The 14,566-nt window shown below is 39.0% G+C and overlaps 1 protein-coding gene across 6 annotated transcripts; it reads right to left on the bottom strand.

Moving 5' to 3' along the window:
- Positions 1 to 7,127: 7,127 nt before the first annotated feature.
- Positions 7,128 to 14,565, bottom strand: mul1a (mitochondrial E3 ubiquitin protein ligase 1a). 6 transcript variants are annotated; one of them, XM_034314591.2, is made up of 6 exons: positions 14,272 to 14,565; positions 14,064 to 14,189; positions 11,132 to 11,292; positions 10,844 to 10,931; positions 10,216 to 10,336; positions 7,128 to 8,719 (listed from the first exon to the last, which is right to left on the bottom strand). In XM_034314591.2, the coding sequence occupies exons 3-6, from the start codon at positions 11,249 to 11,251 to the stop codon at positions 8,026 to 8,028; spliced, it is 1,023 nt and encodes a 340-aa protein (XP_034170482.1). In that variant the 5' UTR covers positions 11,252 to 11,292; positions 14,064 to 14,189; positions 14,272 to 14,565; the 3' UTR covers positions 7,128 to 8,025. The 6 variants fall into 6 exon arrangements, with proteins under 6 accessions (XP_034170482.1, XP_026781613.2, XP_026781610.2 ...); XM_026925812.3 differs by having other exon boundaries at positions 11,132 to 11,287; XM_026925809.3 differs by lacking the exons at positions 14,064 to 14,189; positions 14,272 to 14,565 and adding an exon at positions 13,133 to 13,264.
- Between the last annotated feature and the right edge of the window lies 1 nt (position 14,566).

The raw sequence follows: 14,566 nt of genomic DNA, 5'->3' as shown, positions 1-14,566 counted from the left end.
TGAATGAGTCCAACTGGTTCAAGAAAACATTACTTTGTGAGCACTTGCAAAATGATAGTAAATTTAACCCAGGAAACTAAGAAAAATATTCACTTTGGGTTTTAGCTACATATTTATATTAATCAATTTGGTACAGAACATATTTATTTAAGTAATTATAATAATTGACTTAATAAAAAAGCAACACAATGCAGTGTCCACTGTGTGAATGTGTGTTGCATGAGAGAAAGCATGGCTGCACACATAAGCAGACATATTTATTATCTGTTGGATTGTTTCTTCAAATGTGCTATAGGATTTGTAAAGAACAAACATGTTCACCAGCTATTTTAAAAGGAACACCTGTACACATGTTCATTCAGGCAATTATCCAATCAGCCAATTATGTGGCAGTGGCACAAGGTCAAGAACTTCAGGTATGTTCACATCAAACAACATAAAAAATGTGATCTCAGTGACGGTGGCATGGTTGTTGGTTGTTGACACTCTGAAAAAAGCAGCTTCTTCTTTATCTTGAATTAGAATAGGCTACAGTGGTTAAAAAAAAAACACACTTCTTCTAAACATGCTGCTTTCCATGAGTTAATACGCTAGCATACTAGCTTAAAAATAAAGCAATGGCAACGTTCAGCAGCAAGCAGGAACTAGAAGGTTCCACCAAATCCTTAAAGTCTGGTGCATGGAATCACTTACCAATCAGTTACCATACTGGCCCACAGGGACTGAAATGTTACAGTGTACCGTATCTGCTAAATGAGAGTACCATACACGGGGGAAAAATCATGTCTATGCCTACAGAGAGCTAGCTGACTTTGACATTACAATTACCTGACAGCAGATTAAAAAGCCCCATGCCACAGAGACACCACTGTATCTGATCAAATTTAATTTTTGATATTATTTCTTGGTACAAGACTATTAATTCGATACTGATATTAAATTGATGTCTTTAGCAATAGAATGCATTCCATTCTGTTGCATTTGCAGTATGTTATTTAGCATTTGTAGCTAGAATTTGCTAAGTCGTGTTTAGGTCACTTTTCAACTTACAGTTTAAACTGGAATTTAAACTGTATTTTATTATTTTATGTATTATGTCTTTCATTATTCAATATTTATTATATAATTTGATAAATGAAAATCTAATAATATATTATGGTGTGGTATGTTTTGTTTGAATAACACTATAGGTCAGCAGGTTATGCTGCAACTGGTTTTTTAATCCATTTGCTACTTTGCTACTTTACTTTCTAATGGTCTGTGCATGTGATGACTGCATACGGCAGTGTTCTGTTTTCAAAATCAGGAGCTTCAGGAGCTTTGAGTATGAAACAAACAAACAAACAAACAAACAAAAACAATGTTTTTTGTGTGTTCTGGAAGTTCTATTTCACCCTAACTGCCAAGGAGAGAATTATCTAAATATCTTCTTGTGCAACCTTCCATCTTCAACCATATGACTGTATAGTAATTGATATTGAATTTGATATTAATACCACAACCATATGGTCATTGCTTCCTTTCTACTTCTCAGCTTGTGCATGTCAGACCTCATGCAGACTTTGGAGTTATCTGCATACCAGCTTGTGACTACAATCAGAGCTATACAATCAGTAAGAAAAAGGACATCTTTTTCATCTAAGAAAAAAAACCTGCAAGCTTTTATTACAATAAAACGCATTAACAAAGCACGAAAAAGCAATCTAGTTTCAGCAGAGACAGACTAAACCCTGAACATCCCCAAAACCCCACAATATATAGCACTTCCCGTGCAAATGAAGCCAGCTGGCCCCCATTCCTGCTGTTCTTGGAGGTGACGCCCAGACGAATTAATCAGGTCAAGTCAGGATGCTGCCTCTTTAAAGTAAATGAGTTGTTTGTTCCCCTTTTGGCTGTAATGGTTGCCAAACTCTCACCCTCAGATTTTCCAACACTTGCGGACCATTTTTCTCACACCCCATCAGTGGGTGCCGCCCCGGACAAGGCCCTTTCTTATGATAAGTACAACTGTGAGTGCAAACAACGACTCGCATTTTGCAGTAGACTACTATCATCTCCTATTATCTCCTTTCATCTCTTCAGGCTGTGGTAAGTGTATTTTGTACTCTTTGGGGCCATTTGATGTCCATGACTACTAGCTTGTGCCTAGGCCTTCTTACTGTTAATGAAGTGGATGTTCTGAGACTATTCAGAAGACAGAACTGCAAAAAGGCAGCAGGGTCTGACAATGTATCTGCAGCCACACTAAAACAATGTGCTAGATAACCAGCCCCAGTTTTCACAGCCAATTTTAATTAATTACTGAGCATTGTTCAAGACTGCTTCAAATTTTCTTTCATTGTTTCTGTCCAGAAAAGCACAAAATAAAATGCCTCAGTGACTACAGACCTGTTGCACATGCCTCAATGACAATGAAGACATTCAAACACCTGATTTTCCCATACCTGAACACTGTCACTGAAGACAAGGCTAAAAACATCACTTCCATAAAAAAGTACAGTACATATACTTTTTTAAGACTGATAAAAAACCTCAGCATTGCACAACCCACCCTTACACAGTTCTACAGAGCCATCATTGAAAGCATGTTCACTTACTCTATTGTTGTCTGGTTTGGCTCTGCTAGATATCCCTGGATATCACCTATTTCAAATGTTTCCCTCTGGAAAATGCTTAGAACCAAACCAACTCAGAACCAAAACCAAAAGATACCTGAACAGTTTCTTCCCTAAGACCATATCCCTGCTTAACCAGAATTCTTTCCTGGACTCATTACATTCTGGGACATAGTGAGGTAGTATCTTCATTGCTATTTGAAAATATATTGTGATTTGTCTCTTGTTTATTGAGTGTGATTAGTCTTCTTCCCTGTGCTGTAATTTATGTATCCTGCTGTGTGATACTGTTGGACAAAGTATACTGACATGACAAAATATATGTGTCTCCTTGTTGCAGAGTTCTACATGCCAAAGCAAATTCTTGGACCTGTTAGTCAGTAGTCAAAAGTCCTCAGCAGGGTCCCCTTAGGCCTTTTGTCATCAGCCTGCAACCAAACCCCAAAAACCACAGACAGAGACATGTCCTGGTCTCAGCAAGGGAGGCACAAGCACTGACTTGTTGGTGGCACAATTGTTTTCTCATGACAGGGGTCCAGTGGAGACAGAGGAGCCCAGTGTGAGAGTAGAATGCATCAACAGCTGGAACTGAGGGCAGTCTGTCTAGCCCTCAAATCCTTCTTACCAGTTCTGAGACACCACCACACTGCCACAACAGGTTGTGAATGTCAGATACATCAATCAGGTGGCACAAATTTGGATGGTGCTCTCCTCCATGCGCTCTACATCTGGATTCAGTGTACTAGCCTTCCTACAAGGAGTGCAAGACTGCAGGAAGTCCCCATCTACGTTGAAGGTGTACAGTGCGTTTGGAAAATATTAAAGACTCCTTCATTTATTGCACACTTTGTTATAGATGTAATTTAAAATTGATTAAACTGGCTTTTTTGGTCATCAAGCTATACACAATAAATCATAATGACAAAGCGAAAATGGTATTTTTTTTTTTGTAATTTTTGCAAATTTATTAAACGTCAAAAACTGAAACATTAATTTAGATAATGTTATACCCTAGATGTCATGGAAACAATGAGGACGCAGGAGGTAGCTGTGTGGGAGACAGCGCAGGGCTGTTTTTTGTTTCACGTTTTTTTCAGCATGGAAAAACTTCTCTACCTAAATGCATTAAAGAAATGCAACAGTCATATGCACACACGCAAGTTCAGCAAGACGTTATCAAATTAGGTTTCTCCGCTTGCCACCACCAGATCTCTCTGCTTAGAATATCACCCCCACTGTAAGACACACAGTGTATAAATAGAACAATGTTGCATGCTCATTCATGCTCATTACCCACTCCTTCTCCCAGATTTTGCTCTCCTTTCACAAGCAGTGCTCAGCCACGGCCCCTCCACCACAAGCTTTACACTCCTGGATTTGGGCAGTTTCTCCCATTCTTCTTTGCAGATGCTCTCAAGCTCAATTGGATTGGATGGGGAGTGTAAACTGCCGTCTTCAGGTTCTTCTCTTCAAAGAAGTTCTATGGGCATGAAGTCTGGGCTTTGGCTGGGCCAATCAAGGAAATTCAGGTCATTGTTGTGCTTAATTGCGAACCTTTGCCCCAGTCTGATGTTGTTTGGAATCTGGAGGACGTTTTCTTCATGGATGTATTTAGCTCCATTCATCATTCCCTCGATTCTGTCCAGTTTCCCCATCCCTGCTGCTGAGAAACACCCCATAGCATGATCCTGCCAAGACCATACTTGTAGGTATGGTGTTACCAGTTGATGCGCAGGACCTGGTTTTTGCCCCTAAGGCCCTTGTAGCCCAGTTACTGAGTTTGCCCAAATGAACAGCTCTAGAAGGATTCCTGGTGGTTCCAAACTTCTTCCATTTCACAATGATAGAGCCCCAGCAAACCAAAAAACCCAATAGTAATGACTTATGAGCTTAATATCCAGTGTCACCCAGAGCTTTGTAAGCTGTTTGCGGACCATGACTGTCGGATAAAAAAAAAAAACCCTACAGAAACATGATCTTTATTTGGGATTAATCAGAATCACTTAATTAATGACAGGTGTATAATAATTACTTCTGAATTTGACTTTGGGATCCACACTGATTGATGACTTAACCAAAATGTAGTAATCTGACATGAAGAACAGCTTATCACAGTCAGTTAAAGAATCTGGCCAACATTTTATTGGGATAAACTCATACAGTGTGACAAGTATTAATCTTAAAAGACAGCTGTTTTAGGGAAACTACTCCCTGCGTGTGCAGTTCTCAGGTAACGGCCTGAATAGCGAATAGATATTATATGAGGTCTGAATACAGACATACAATTTCTGTATTAAATCTTTTATATGCGCTTTTAACTCAACTCTGAATACAGCCCTAAGAATGATGTGATAATCCTGATCTATATAAAGCAGGCTACAATGTGTGCAAATGGGAAAAAGCTGTATTGTCTGTTCTGCACTTACATGAAGACTTTTTGTCAACAACTTTAAATGTCATGGTTCATGACCATGCAGACAAACAGTCACTATTTAATTTCGCTTTTAAATGGACAATTTGCTATCTGGGGCATGCTGAAAATTATTAAATCATAAACATATGTACATGATGCGAACTAAGTTAGGATAATTTTGCATAATTGTATGCATACATGCATCACAAATTTGTAATATATATGTCATGACAACTTTAGATTCTAATTATGACAATGTTTGACATGCCTTATTAACAAAAACTAGCCAAAGCATGTCATTTTCCCTACATCAAGCTTTTTAGGGTCAGGTCAGCTTCCTGCTTGATTACACCTCCTGATATGATGCTACATCAGTTAATTCATATATCAAGTAGTTCCACTGCAAGGGCTTAATAAAATAAGTTTTAACTTTCACTTATAAGGCCAGAAAATAAATGCTATAGTTACAGCATTTGTTTGATATTATTGAGTATACTGTTGTAGACAACTGTAGCGTAGCCTAAATCAACAGACAACTTCGGTCTGGAATCCTGTAGCCTTTGGTTTCCTTTTACAGCAGGTGGCAGAAGCAAGGACACAAACAGCCCCAATATGGATTCAGTGTCCCAACCTGTCACAAAGACAAGGGCACAGCATGCATAAACGTCAATGTGAAATCCCCTGAGAAAAGCTACCTATGGCAAGAACTCTTCTGAATCTTCTTAAATCAATTAAATATGGATGTGTTTGGTGGGGGTGGAATTGGGGTTTTTAGGTATACGTAATGGAAATTTACACTCAGTTTACTACTGTGAGTTAGTACATTTAGAGCTCCTGTGCCTCCTAGTGGCTGATCTTGGTTTAAAAGTTTAGTGTGTTACTCACAGAAGGGTTTGAATAAGGCTTCAGAGAAATCCTATTGTACTGTTTACCTAACCCATACTTCTGAATTAATATGATCTTCTGTGTGAATTTTTGTATTTCTAAAGTCAAAGCATAATTTCAAGTAAGAGCAAGTGTGTTACTGGAACACAGAGAATGTAAGTAAGCAGAGTAGCATGCAGCTGTTGCAGTGGAAAACTTTACGGATCCAACCTTCCTGTTGACACTCGCCACTCCTCAAGCAGTGGCTAAATAAGAACCTACACATGCACACATTTTCAGTAAGATTTATGACCTTTTACAACTCTCTACTTCAAAGGATGACATTCTGTACTTTTCCATTTCATCAGGCTATAAATCATCCCGCTTACCTGAATCTTGACCAAGATTCATAATGTATATTCTCTCACTCACTTACATTTGTGTGATCTTCCTGCTCTACACCACATAATTCAGCTGACTCAGCTCATGAAGGGCTTACCAACTGCTGGATCAGGAAAAACCAAAATTACACAATTCACTGGAAATGAATAGTAATAATAATAATAATAATAATAATTATGTTCTTTTGGCTGCTCCTTCCTGACGCAACCCTCCCATTTTATCCATGCATGGGATGGGAACTGAGAGTGCACTGACTTTGTGCAGCCCCCAGTGGCCGGGTTGGTTCCATGCCTGGGAATGAAACTTGGGCCGTGGCAGTGAGAGCGCGGGATCCTAGGCGCAAGGCCACCAGGGAACAATAATAATAATAATAATAATAATAATAGTAATAATAATAATAATAATAATAATAATAATAATAATAATAAGTAGTAGTAGTAGTTCAATTCCAGCCCCTAAAACAAATAATACAAAAGATCCAGTGACAATACTAAAGAGAAACAAATAACTGAGTCCAAATTAAGGCACCAAGGTTAAAATTAATACGCTTCCATGCTTTCAGGATATACAGACCAAGTTTGGTTGCCCAGGGTGCAGTACACTTTAAAGGTTTCATATGATTTTATCTTATACTTCATTCATTGCTTTCTAATTTCAAACACATCAAGTCAACGTTGGCCAGTCAGCTGATATAGTGACCCAGGGAAATGCTCTTAACTCTGTACAACTAGAGTCCTGATTTAGAGTTTTCCCTGTGTTAACACAGGTAGGATGGCATATTAAGCGATTTCCTTTCTGTAACCTTCTAAGCCAGAAAACTAAGGAAGCGATGCAACTGCTTGGATTGATTTTATATGTGGATCACATTTACTAATGACAAATATTCAACATTTATTTTTTTAAAGGCAATTACCTGTTTTCCATTAAAAAGATCAAAAGCCATTACAAGGTCAAAATTGGTAATTTTAGTAGCTGCTAGAAATGAGACTCCTGAACAGAAAAGATCACAGTATTGTAAACTCTCCATGCACACATCTATTCTTACACGATCAATAGATCATGGGATCAAGCTCTATCAAGCACTCAAGCACTATCTTTAACATTATTAACATTCACTTCTTCACATGTCAAAAGAAAAATGTTCTGTTAGATTTTACTCCATAATGAGTGATATGTAAACAGAAATATTTTTTGTAGACGCTAAGTATTTGTCACATTATATAAAAAGTACCTTGTCACACACTCTGAAGGTCTTTGCTTTTCGATACAATTTGGCGTAATTCCACAACAAACTATACTTAGCATATGAATCGGAGCTGTTTTTTTTTTTTTATGAAAGTTTTTTATAGGCCACTTTAAACAGCCTCTTTTTCATCTAAGGTAGGCACGCAAAAAAAACCCCAAATCTTTCTACTTGAGAGAACTAGAGAGAGCAAGAACAAAGACAAGAGGAGGAGGAGGGGAGGGGGGGAAAGTGCAGAGAGTGAATGGTACTCTTTCAAAATGCTAGTCTTTAGGAACTTCGAAAATGTTGATAAAGAAGGTTTTAAACAATAGCATGTCTCTCCTATCTGTCGGTGTTCTCTTTTGTGGGTTTTCTTTCTCTTATTCCACTGGCTTCTCTCTGCCTGAGGCCTGGTAGAGGATAACCCATCTTATCCCTGGCCTCTGTCTCTCAGTGTCTAGTAGTTCTGTAGAGCTTTTAATCCACTACCTCTTGCGCTTTCATTTTCAGGCCTGATAGAGGGGCACGACTCTCCTGATCCCCTGCCTGCAAACTGGACATGTCGGCTGAGGTAGTGCCTCATAGCAGCTGTAGCAACAACATACATGTCCGCAATCCAGCAACACACACCCTCTTGGGTTGCTCAAACAGATTACGCATGCATTCTCAAGGTCCTCCTCTCCCTCCCCTATCCGTTCAAACTCCCTCTTCATCCTCTCTCTCTCCCATTTCCTCTGGATCCGCCTATAACATTGAAGCCCTGCCCACAGAACCACAGCGACGCCCACCAGAGCAAACATGCCCGCCAGGGCCCACCAGCAGGATGCCTGGCCCTCTTGGTCATGCCGGAGTGACTCAAAGTCAGCCGTGGTCAGGAAGTAGGTGGAGCCGTCAGTTGGGGGGCGGAGTTTGAGCAGGCGGTCCGAATCGAGGATGAGCTCCCCAGCAGCGGTGATGGACACACCCACCCTCAGCATTTCCTCTGTCTCCAGCTGGCCCTTGCTCTTCTCGCCACTCAAATACTGGCTGAGCAGGTCACTAAAGCCGTAGTTGGCCTGGTGGAACTTCTCATGCACTGTTTCCATCTCAGGGCCAGACGCCTCCAGTGGACGAAGCACCCGCACCCGTGCTCCATCTACTCCCACCAGAGCAAAGGGCACGCTGCTCACACGCTCGTGCAGCACACGCTCACGGTCCATCCTGCAGGAGAGAGAAGCATTGTGTGTGAGGAAGCCAAGGAGAGTCAAAAGTCATTTTTTTAATGAATTTTTTTTGTTGTGCATTAGAGATAAATGGAAATGGTAGAAAAAAAAAAGTTTAAAAAAAAAACAAACAAAAAAAAAAAACAAAAGAAATTCTAACAGCTCTAGTGTGTAAGCTGTTGTACTGATAACGTTGCAATAAAGGTAGTTGGCTCTCCATGACTGTGTTTGAATGCAATATGAAGCCATCCTGAAAGCCCTAGCCTGCCATACAGTTAAAGATACAGTGCTGTGAAAAAGTATTTGGCCCCCTAAACTTAATAATTGGTTGTGCTTCCTTTAGCGGCAACAACTGCAACTGAACGCTTCTGTTAACTGGAGATCAGTCTTTCACATCGCTGTGGAGGAGTTTTGGCCCACCCTTCTTTCCAGAAATGCTTTAATTCAGCATCATTGGAGGGTTTTCAAGTGTTAACTGCCCGTTTAAGGTTCTCCCACAGCATCCCAATGGGGTTCAAGCCAGGCCTTTGACTAGGACACTCCAAAACCTTAATTTTGTTTCTTTTAAGCCCTTCAGAAGTGGATTTGCTCTTGCGCACAGGATCACTGCCTTGCTGAATAACCCAATCGTGCTTGAGCCTCAGACAACAGAGTGATGACCAGACCTTCTCCTTCAGGGTTTTATGGTAGACAGCAGACTGATATTTCAATAACTTTCTTTCCCATCTCTTCCAGAATTTCTTTTGATCGCAGCATAGTGTGCTGCTTGTAGAGACCTTTAGCCTACTTCACACTGCTGGATAGGCTGGATAGGTTATTTAACTGATGTTTAGATTGAACAGAGTTGGCAGTAATCAAGCTTGGGTGTGTCTAATCTAATTAAATTCAATTACATGTGGTTAATTGGTTGGTTGAGGAAAGGTGGCAATTACTTTTTCCACACAGGGCCAGTAGGTGTTGAATAAACTTTTTCCATCAATAAATGAAATGATCATTTATTTTTACTCAGGTTGACTTTGTCTTTTTATACACTTTGTTTGAAGATCTGAAAAGTATCTATTGTGACAAAAAGAGAAGAAATCAAATGCTTTTTCACAGCAATGCACTGATAATTTTTCATTTATTTATTTCAAATATTTTTACTTATTACACATGATAATGTTTGACAGGAGTTAAAATATTTTAGTCTAATAGGCCAAATGTTATATATCCATAGCCCAAAAAACTATAGATATAACTCTGTGGTGGTCGTCACAGACTAGACTCATACCTGAAACTGTGCTTTTGACTACTGATGAGTTGAAGAGTGTGTTGTAACAAATGTTATTGCACTAGCCTAATGTGGGGAATTTTAGGGATTTTTTACAATTTTTTTTTTTAATTTACTAGATTTTACTGTCTTTCAATTTTACTGCAGAAACCTCTGGCGATAGGTAGATAGTCAGTGACTAAACTAACATAAGGAGAGAAAGGCACAATTCAACATTGTCTCACCAGGTGCGTGCCAAACTGTTCCACACCAGTTTATGCTCACGGAGGAGCAGTTTCTGAATAACACCAACAGTTCCTTCCTTAAACTGACTGCTCAGGGGCTCCTCTATGGGCTGCACTGTGCCTGCAGAGACAGGGAGACAGGGACAAGGATGCAGGATGCATTTGTAAATGGCCCATATTTATTTGTATGAATAGGGACTCACATAAAAAAATTCTTTATTTTATTGTTTTCAATCAAATCTGTGCAGAACCACAACTATAGGATGTTGCTCAGGTTCTATTTTGGCAATATTACTTTCTTATGATTAGATTTTGGACCAGTTACACATCAACAAAATAACACATTTATTGCAAGTGAGGTTGTGTAGTTTAAGCAGTACAATGATTCTGGGATTTTGAAAGTTTTTGAAAGTAACACAGACAGTGAGGAATCACAGCGAGATAAGCTGAAAATGCAAGCTCATGAATAGCCCTATGAATCAGCACACACTTGCGTGAATTACTTAATTATCAAAATCTACAGTATTTAAAACAGTTACATTATATTACATTAGGACTAAATGGAAAAACTCATTCGGTCAATAAGAGTCTCAGTATGATTCCTTTTTGAGGACTAAAAGCAGCTTACCTTCAATAACCACATACTGCAGACACTTCCCGGGTGTGGCATTCAGAAGATCCACCAGTTCCTCATTTAAAGCCATATGAGGAGCATCCTGAAACCACAAATCCATGTATTACATGAACACGTTTTTACTTATTCAGAAACAATTACAAACTCTTACCTGATTCCTACAAACCTTATCATAAATAAGTGATCATGACTATGCTGCTGAATTAAAAGGTGCACAATCTGCATTTTAATGGCTGTTCTTTTAAAGCAAAAGGTGACAGAAGTAAACAGGATGATCCTCACATTGAGTTTGTCCACAGCTTTGCGTTTCTTTCTGTACAGGTAATAGAAGAGGCCTGAGAAAGCGATGCTGGAACCTAAAAACACTGCCTCCACTGTCCCAATAGAGAATTCCTCCATCATCTTCTTTCGTACTTGTTAATCCTCACAAGGTGTGAGCTGGACTTGTGTAAACATAAGAGAAACAATATATTAATGGGATGATGGAGAAAGATTCTTTTTCAAGCCATTAATTAATTAAATTACAATATTCCCTTCATGTAAATTAATTTTCAATGCATCAAAACAAAATTCATTTTATTTTGCTTTAAGGAAAGTGTGTGCCAGGTATTGCGTAATAAAGAAGACCTCAAGTGACCTTAATGATGCAATGACATTGTCAGTAGCCCTTTCTCAGATATTGAAAAAATTATCATTTTTGAGCTACAGTTTAGCTGGTTCAGTTTACTGCGTCATGTGGTAATACCCTGAGAAAACAATTACATGTGTTAAATAATGTTGATTTATTAATTTGGTACCATAAGTTACATAAACCACTGAAAAACACTAAGTCAAATAGTATTTAAACATTTTCTGTGTACAGCTGTGTAATTAGGTAAACTATAACCGCAACAGCTTAGGAATTGCATATGTTTTTGTGGGTTTTTTAATATTGTTTTTCTCTTTTTTATTGAAAAATTGGATGTTAGAAAAACAAGGCCATGTGTATGAAACATTATAAGATCATTTTGAATGTTGTTATTGTTGTTGTTCTTTCGGCTGCTCCCGTTAGGGGTCACCACAGGGGATCACAGCATGTTTGATTTGGCACAGGTTTTACGCTGGATGCCCTTCCTGATGCAAACGTCCCATCTTATCCGGAGTTGTGACCGGCACAGAGAGTGCACTCCCAGTGGCTGGGATGTTCCCTGCCTGGGAACCGAACCGAGGCCACGGCAGTGAGAGCATGGGATCCTTAGCTGTTGCTGTCTTTGTTATCATTGTCTCTGGATACTACATTTCTTATTATAAAGCACTTTGGGACAATTTTTATGGTGTTAAATGTGCTCTATAAATAAAGTTTGACTTGGTTTGATATTTGAATCATTTAAAACATATTATACAAGAGTTAGTTCCGGTCCACTAATTTGACTGGACAAGTAGCATTCCAAGAGTGCTGACATTCAATACAACAGTCCTCATGCTCGTGTGATATAGCTTGAATACTACCGTTCTATAAACAACAAAATTAATATGAAGTGACATTTCAGACACACTATGGCCAAATATTGTTTATTTTTGCTCCCTTAATGAAAACAGTTCCCAAACAATCCACAGCTGGATAGAGCGTTACATGTAGTAACCGTTTCACTGTAATGCTAGAACTGGAAATTGATGTAGTGAACAAGTGGAGTGACACAAACAGTGAAATGTACCAGTGCAGTTAAACTAAATATCAGCACTCTTGGAACACCGCTTGTCCAATCAAATTAGTGGACTGAAACTAACTGCTGTATAAAGTGACTGCAAAATATAACCTCTGTGACTTTGTCAAATCAAATAGTGACACAGATGTTGTCTGAACACTGGAGCATGACATCAGCAAACCTGGAGCTGCTCTTTAACTGTAGGTCATAACAGTATCAGCAGAGAACACAGACTGTGTCTAACAATTATCAGGTGTTGTTTTTTTTTTGGTCTGTGCACAATCATTAGGAAAACAACAACAACAAAAAGTCTGTGTATTCCAAATGTCCCTCTATTCCCTGTATAAGTGTATCTACATACTGTATGAAGGCTGGCTTTCCTGTCCTACTCCATTCCCAGGCAGGCAGCTATTTAAACAGCAGAGTTAGCATTCAGCTAGCTGGAGTGACTGCTGGAGTTTAACCTCAAGGACAGTTTGAGAGTAAAGTACACAAACACATCACAGTCCCACGATAAACACAGATCCGGGGGTTATTCCACATAGCACAAAATACTGTATCGATATTAACCTAACTTCAACAATAGTAACGAATTTACCCTCAAGATAGTCAGAAGTCACGTCATTCCCGGAAGTTGAGCGTTAGTTTTGATCACGCAGTCTAAAGCATTTCCCCACCCATAATCCGACAAATCCCGCGAGATGTCGTGGCTGGACAGAAAGACTGTAGACTGGGGCACAGAGAACTGCTAGTTACACAATATGTCAACGCGTCCGCCATGTTGGAAAGGGACAGGAGTCTGATACTCAGCTGTAATTCACTTCTGTTCAAAGTCTGCTACAGACTTCACACATTTCTGCATATGGCACAAGCACCTGACCTTTTAAACTAGGAATAAAACAGATTACAAAACGTGGTAAAATATCAACAATACAACAGTTAGTTCCGGTTAGGGCTGGCCGATAATTACGAAATTGTGCAATTTATAACTTTTTTATTTATTAGAATAAACTTTAGAAAAATATAGATGGGCTAAAATAGTAACAAAAATAGTGCAAACAATAGTTCTTTTATATAAAGGATATTTAAAGAAACGACATGAAAAAACATTGCACTATTAACTATAGATGGCGCTGTTACTGTTTTTTTTTTTTTTTTTAAATCTTAGTGAGCCCTTCTTTCTTGACAGAGTAAATGCGGACACTCGCCAGTTTCCATCCACTTATTTTGTGTTGTGAAATTTGCTTGTTTACATCCAATTGGCCTTTTACCGATAAAATGGTGTGCGTGATGACGTCATCCTTAAAAAAAATGTCGCAAAAGTTTTGATGTATCGCAAAAATAATCTGCCCTTGGGCCATTTCCAAACATAATTTTGTGTTTATCGCAAATTGTGTACCTTCTGCGTCCTGCATGTCCTCAGATCTTTGTAAAATGGAGACAGTACTGAGACCAACGACCTGGCCATTTTACTGTTATTTTAATTATTATTTAATTAGTATTATTATTAATAATGGTAAGGCCCATACCTTCTTCCAGGGAATGTCGTGTAAGATGTTGGACTTCTGACTGGACGGTCACGAGTCCAAACCCCAGCAGCACCAAGCCGCCACGGCTGGGCCCCTGAGCAGGGCCCTTAACCCTCAACTGCTCACCTGCAGAAATGAGATCATTCCAAAGCAAAACTCCGGTTTTCTTGTTATTTTTTTATTTATTTAGAAGAAAGACACTGTTTACCTATAAATGATTCACAGATGTCCACAAATGGAAAAGAAAGAGTCACAGGACAAAACCCTCTGAAAAGTATAATAACTCCCCGTGTAGTCCATGTACACATTTACAAATATTAAAGAGGAAAAAACTTAAGGCCAGTAAAATATAAGGTAAACAGCATTATACTGTTGCCTTCGATTGAAACTATAACCTCACGTGGTGAGCTGCTGTTGGCGTTTTTGGAGAAAATTGAATGTATTCTCTAAATTCAAACTGAACAAGGGAAAATGACCCTTTCTAAGATGGCGACTCCATTGAC

Source organism: Pangasianodon hypophthalmus, chromosome 21, assembly GCF_027358585.1.
Source record: "Pangasianodon hypophthalmus isolate fPanHyp1 chromosome 21, fPanHyp1.pri, whole genome shotgun sequence".
Lineage (NCBI taxonomy): Eukaryota > Metazoa > Chordata > Actinopteri > Siluriformes > Pangasiidae > Pangasianodon > Pangasianodon hypophthalmus.
The sequence above is the reverse complement of the archived record's forward strand: the minus strand, read 5'-3'. Positions and strand labels throughout refer to the sequence as shown.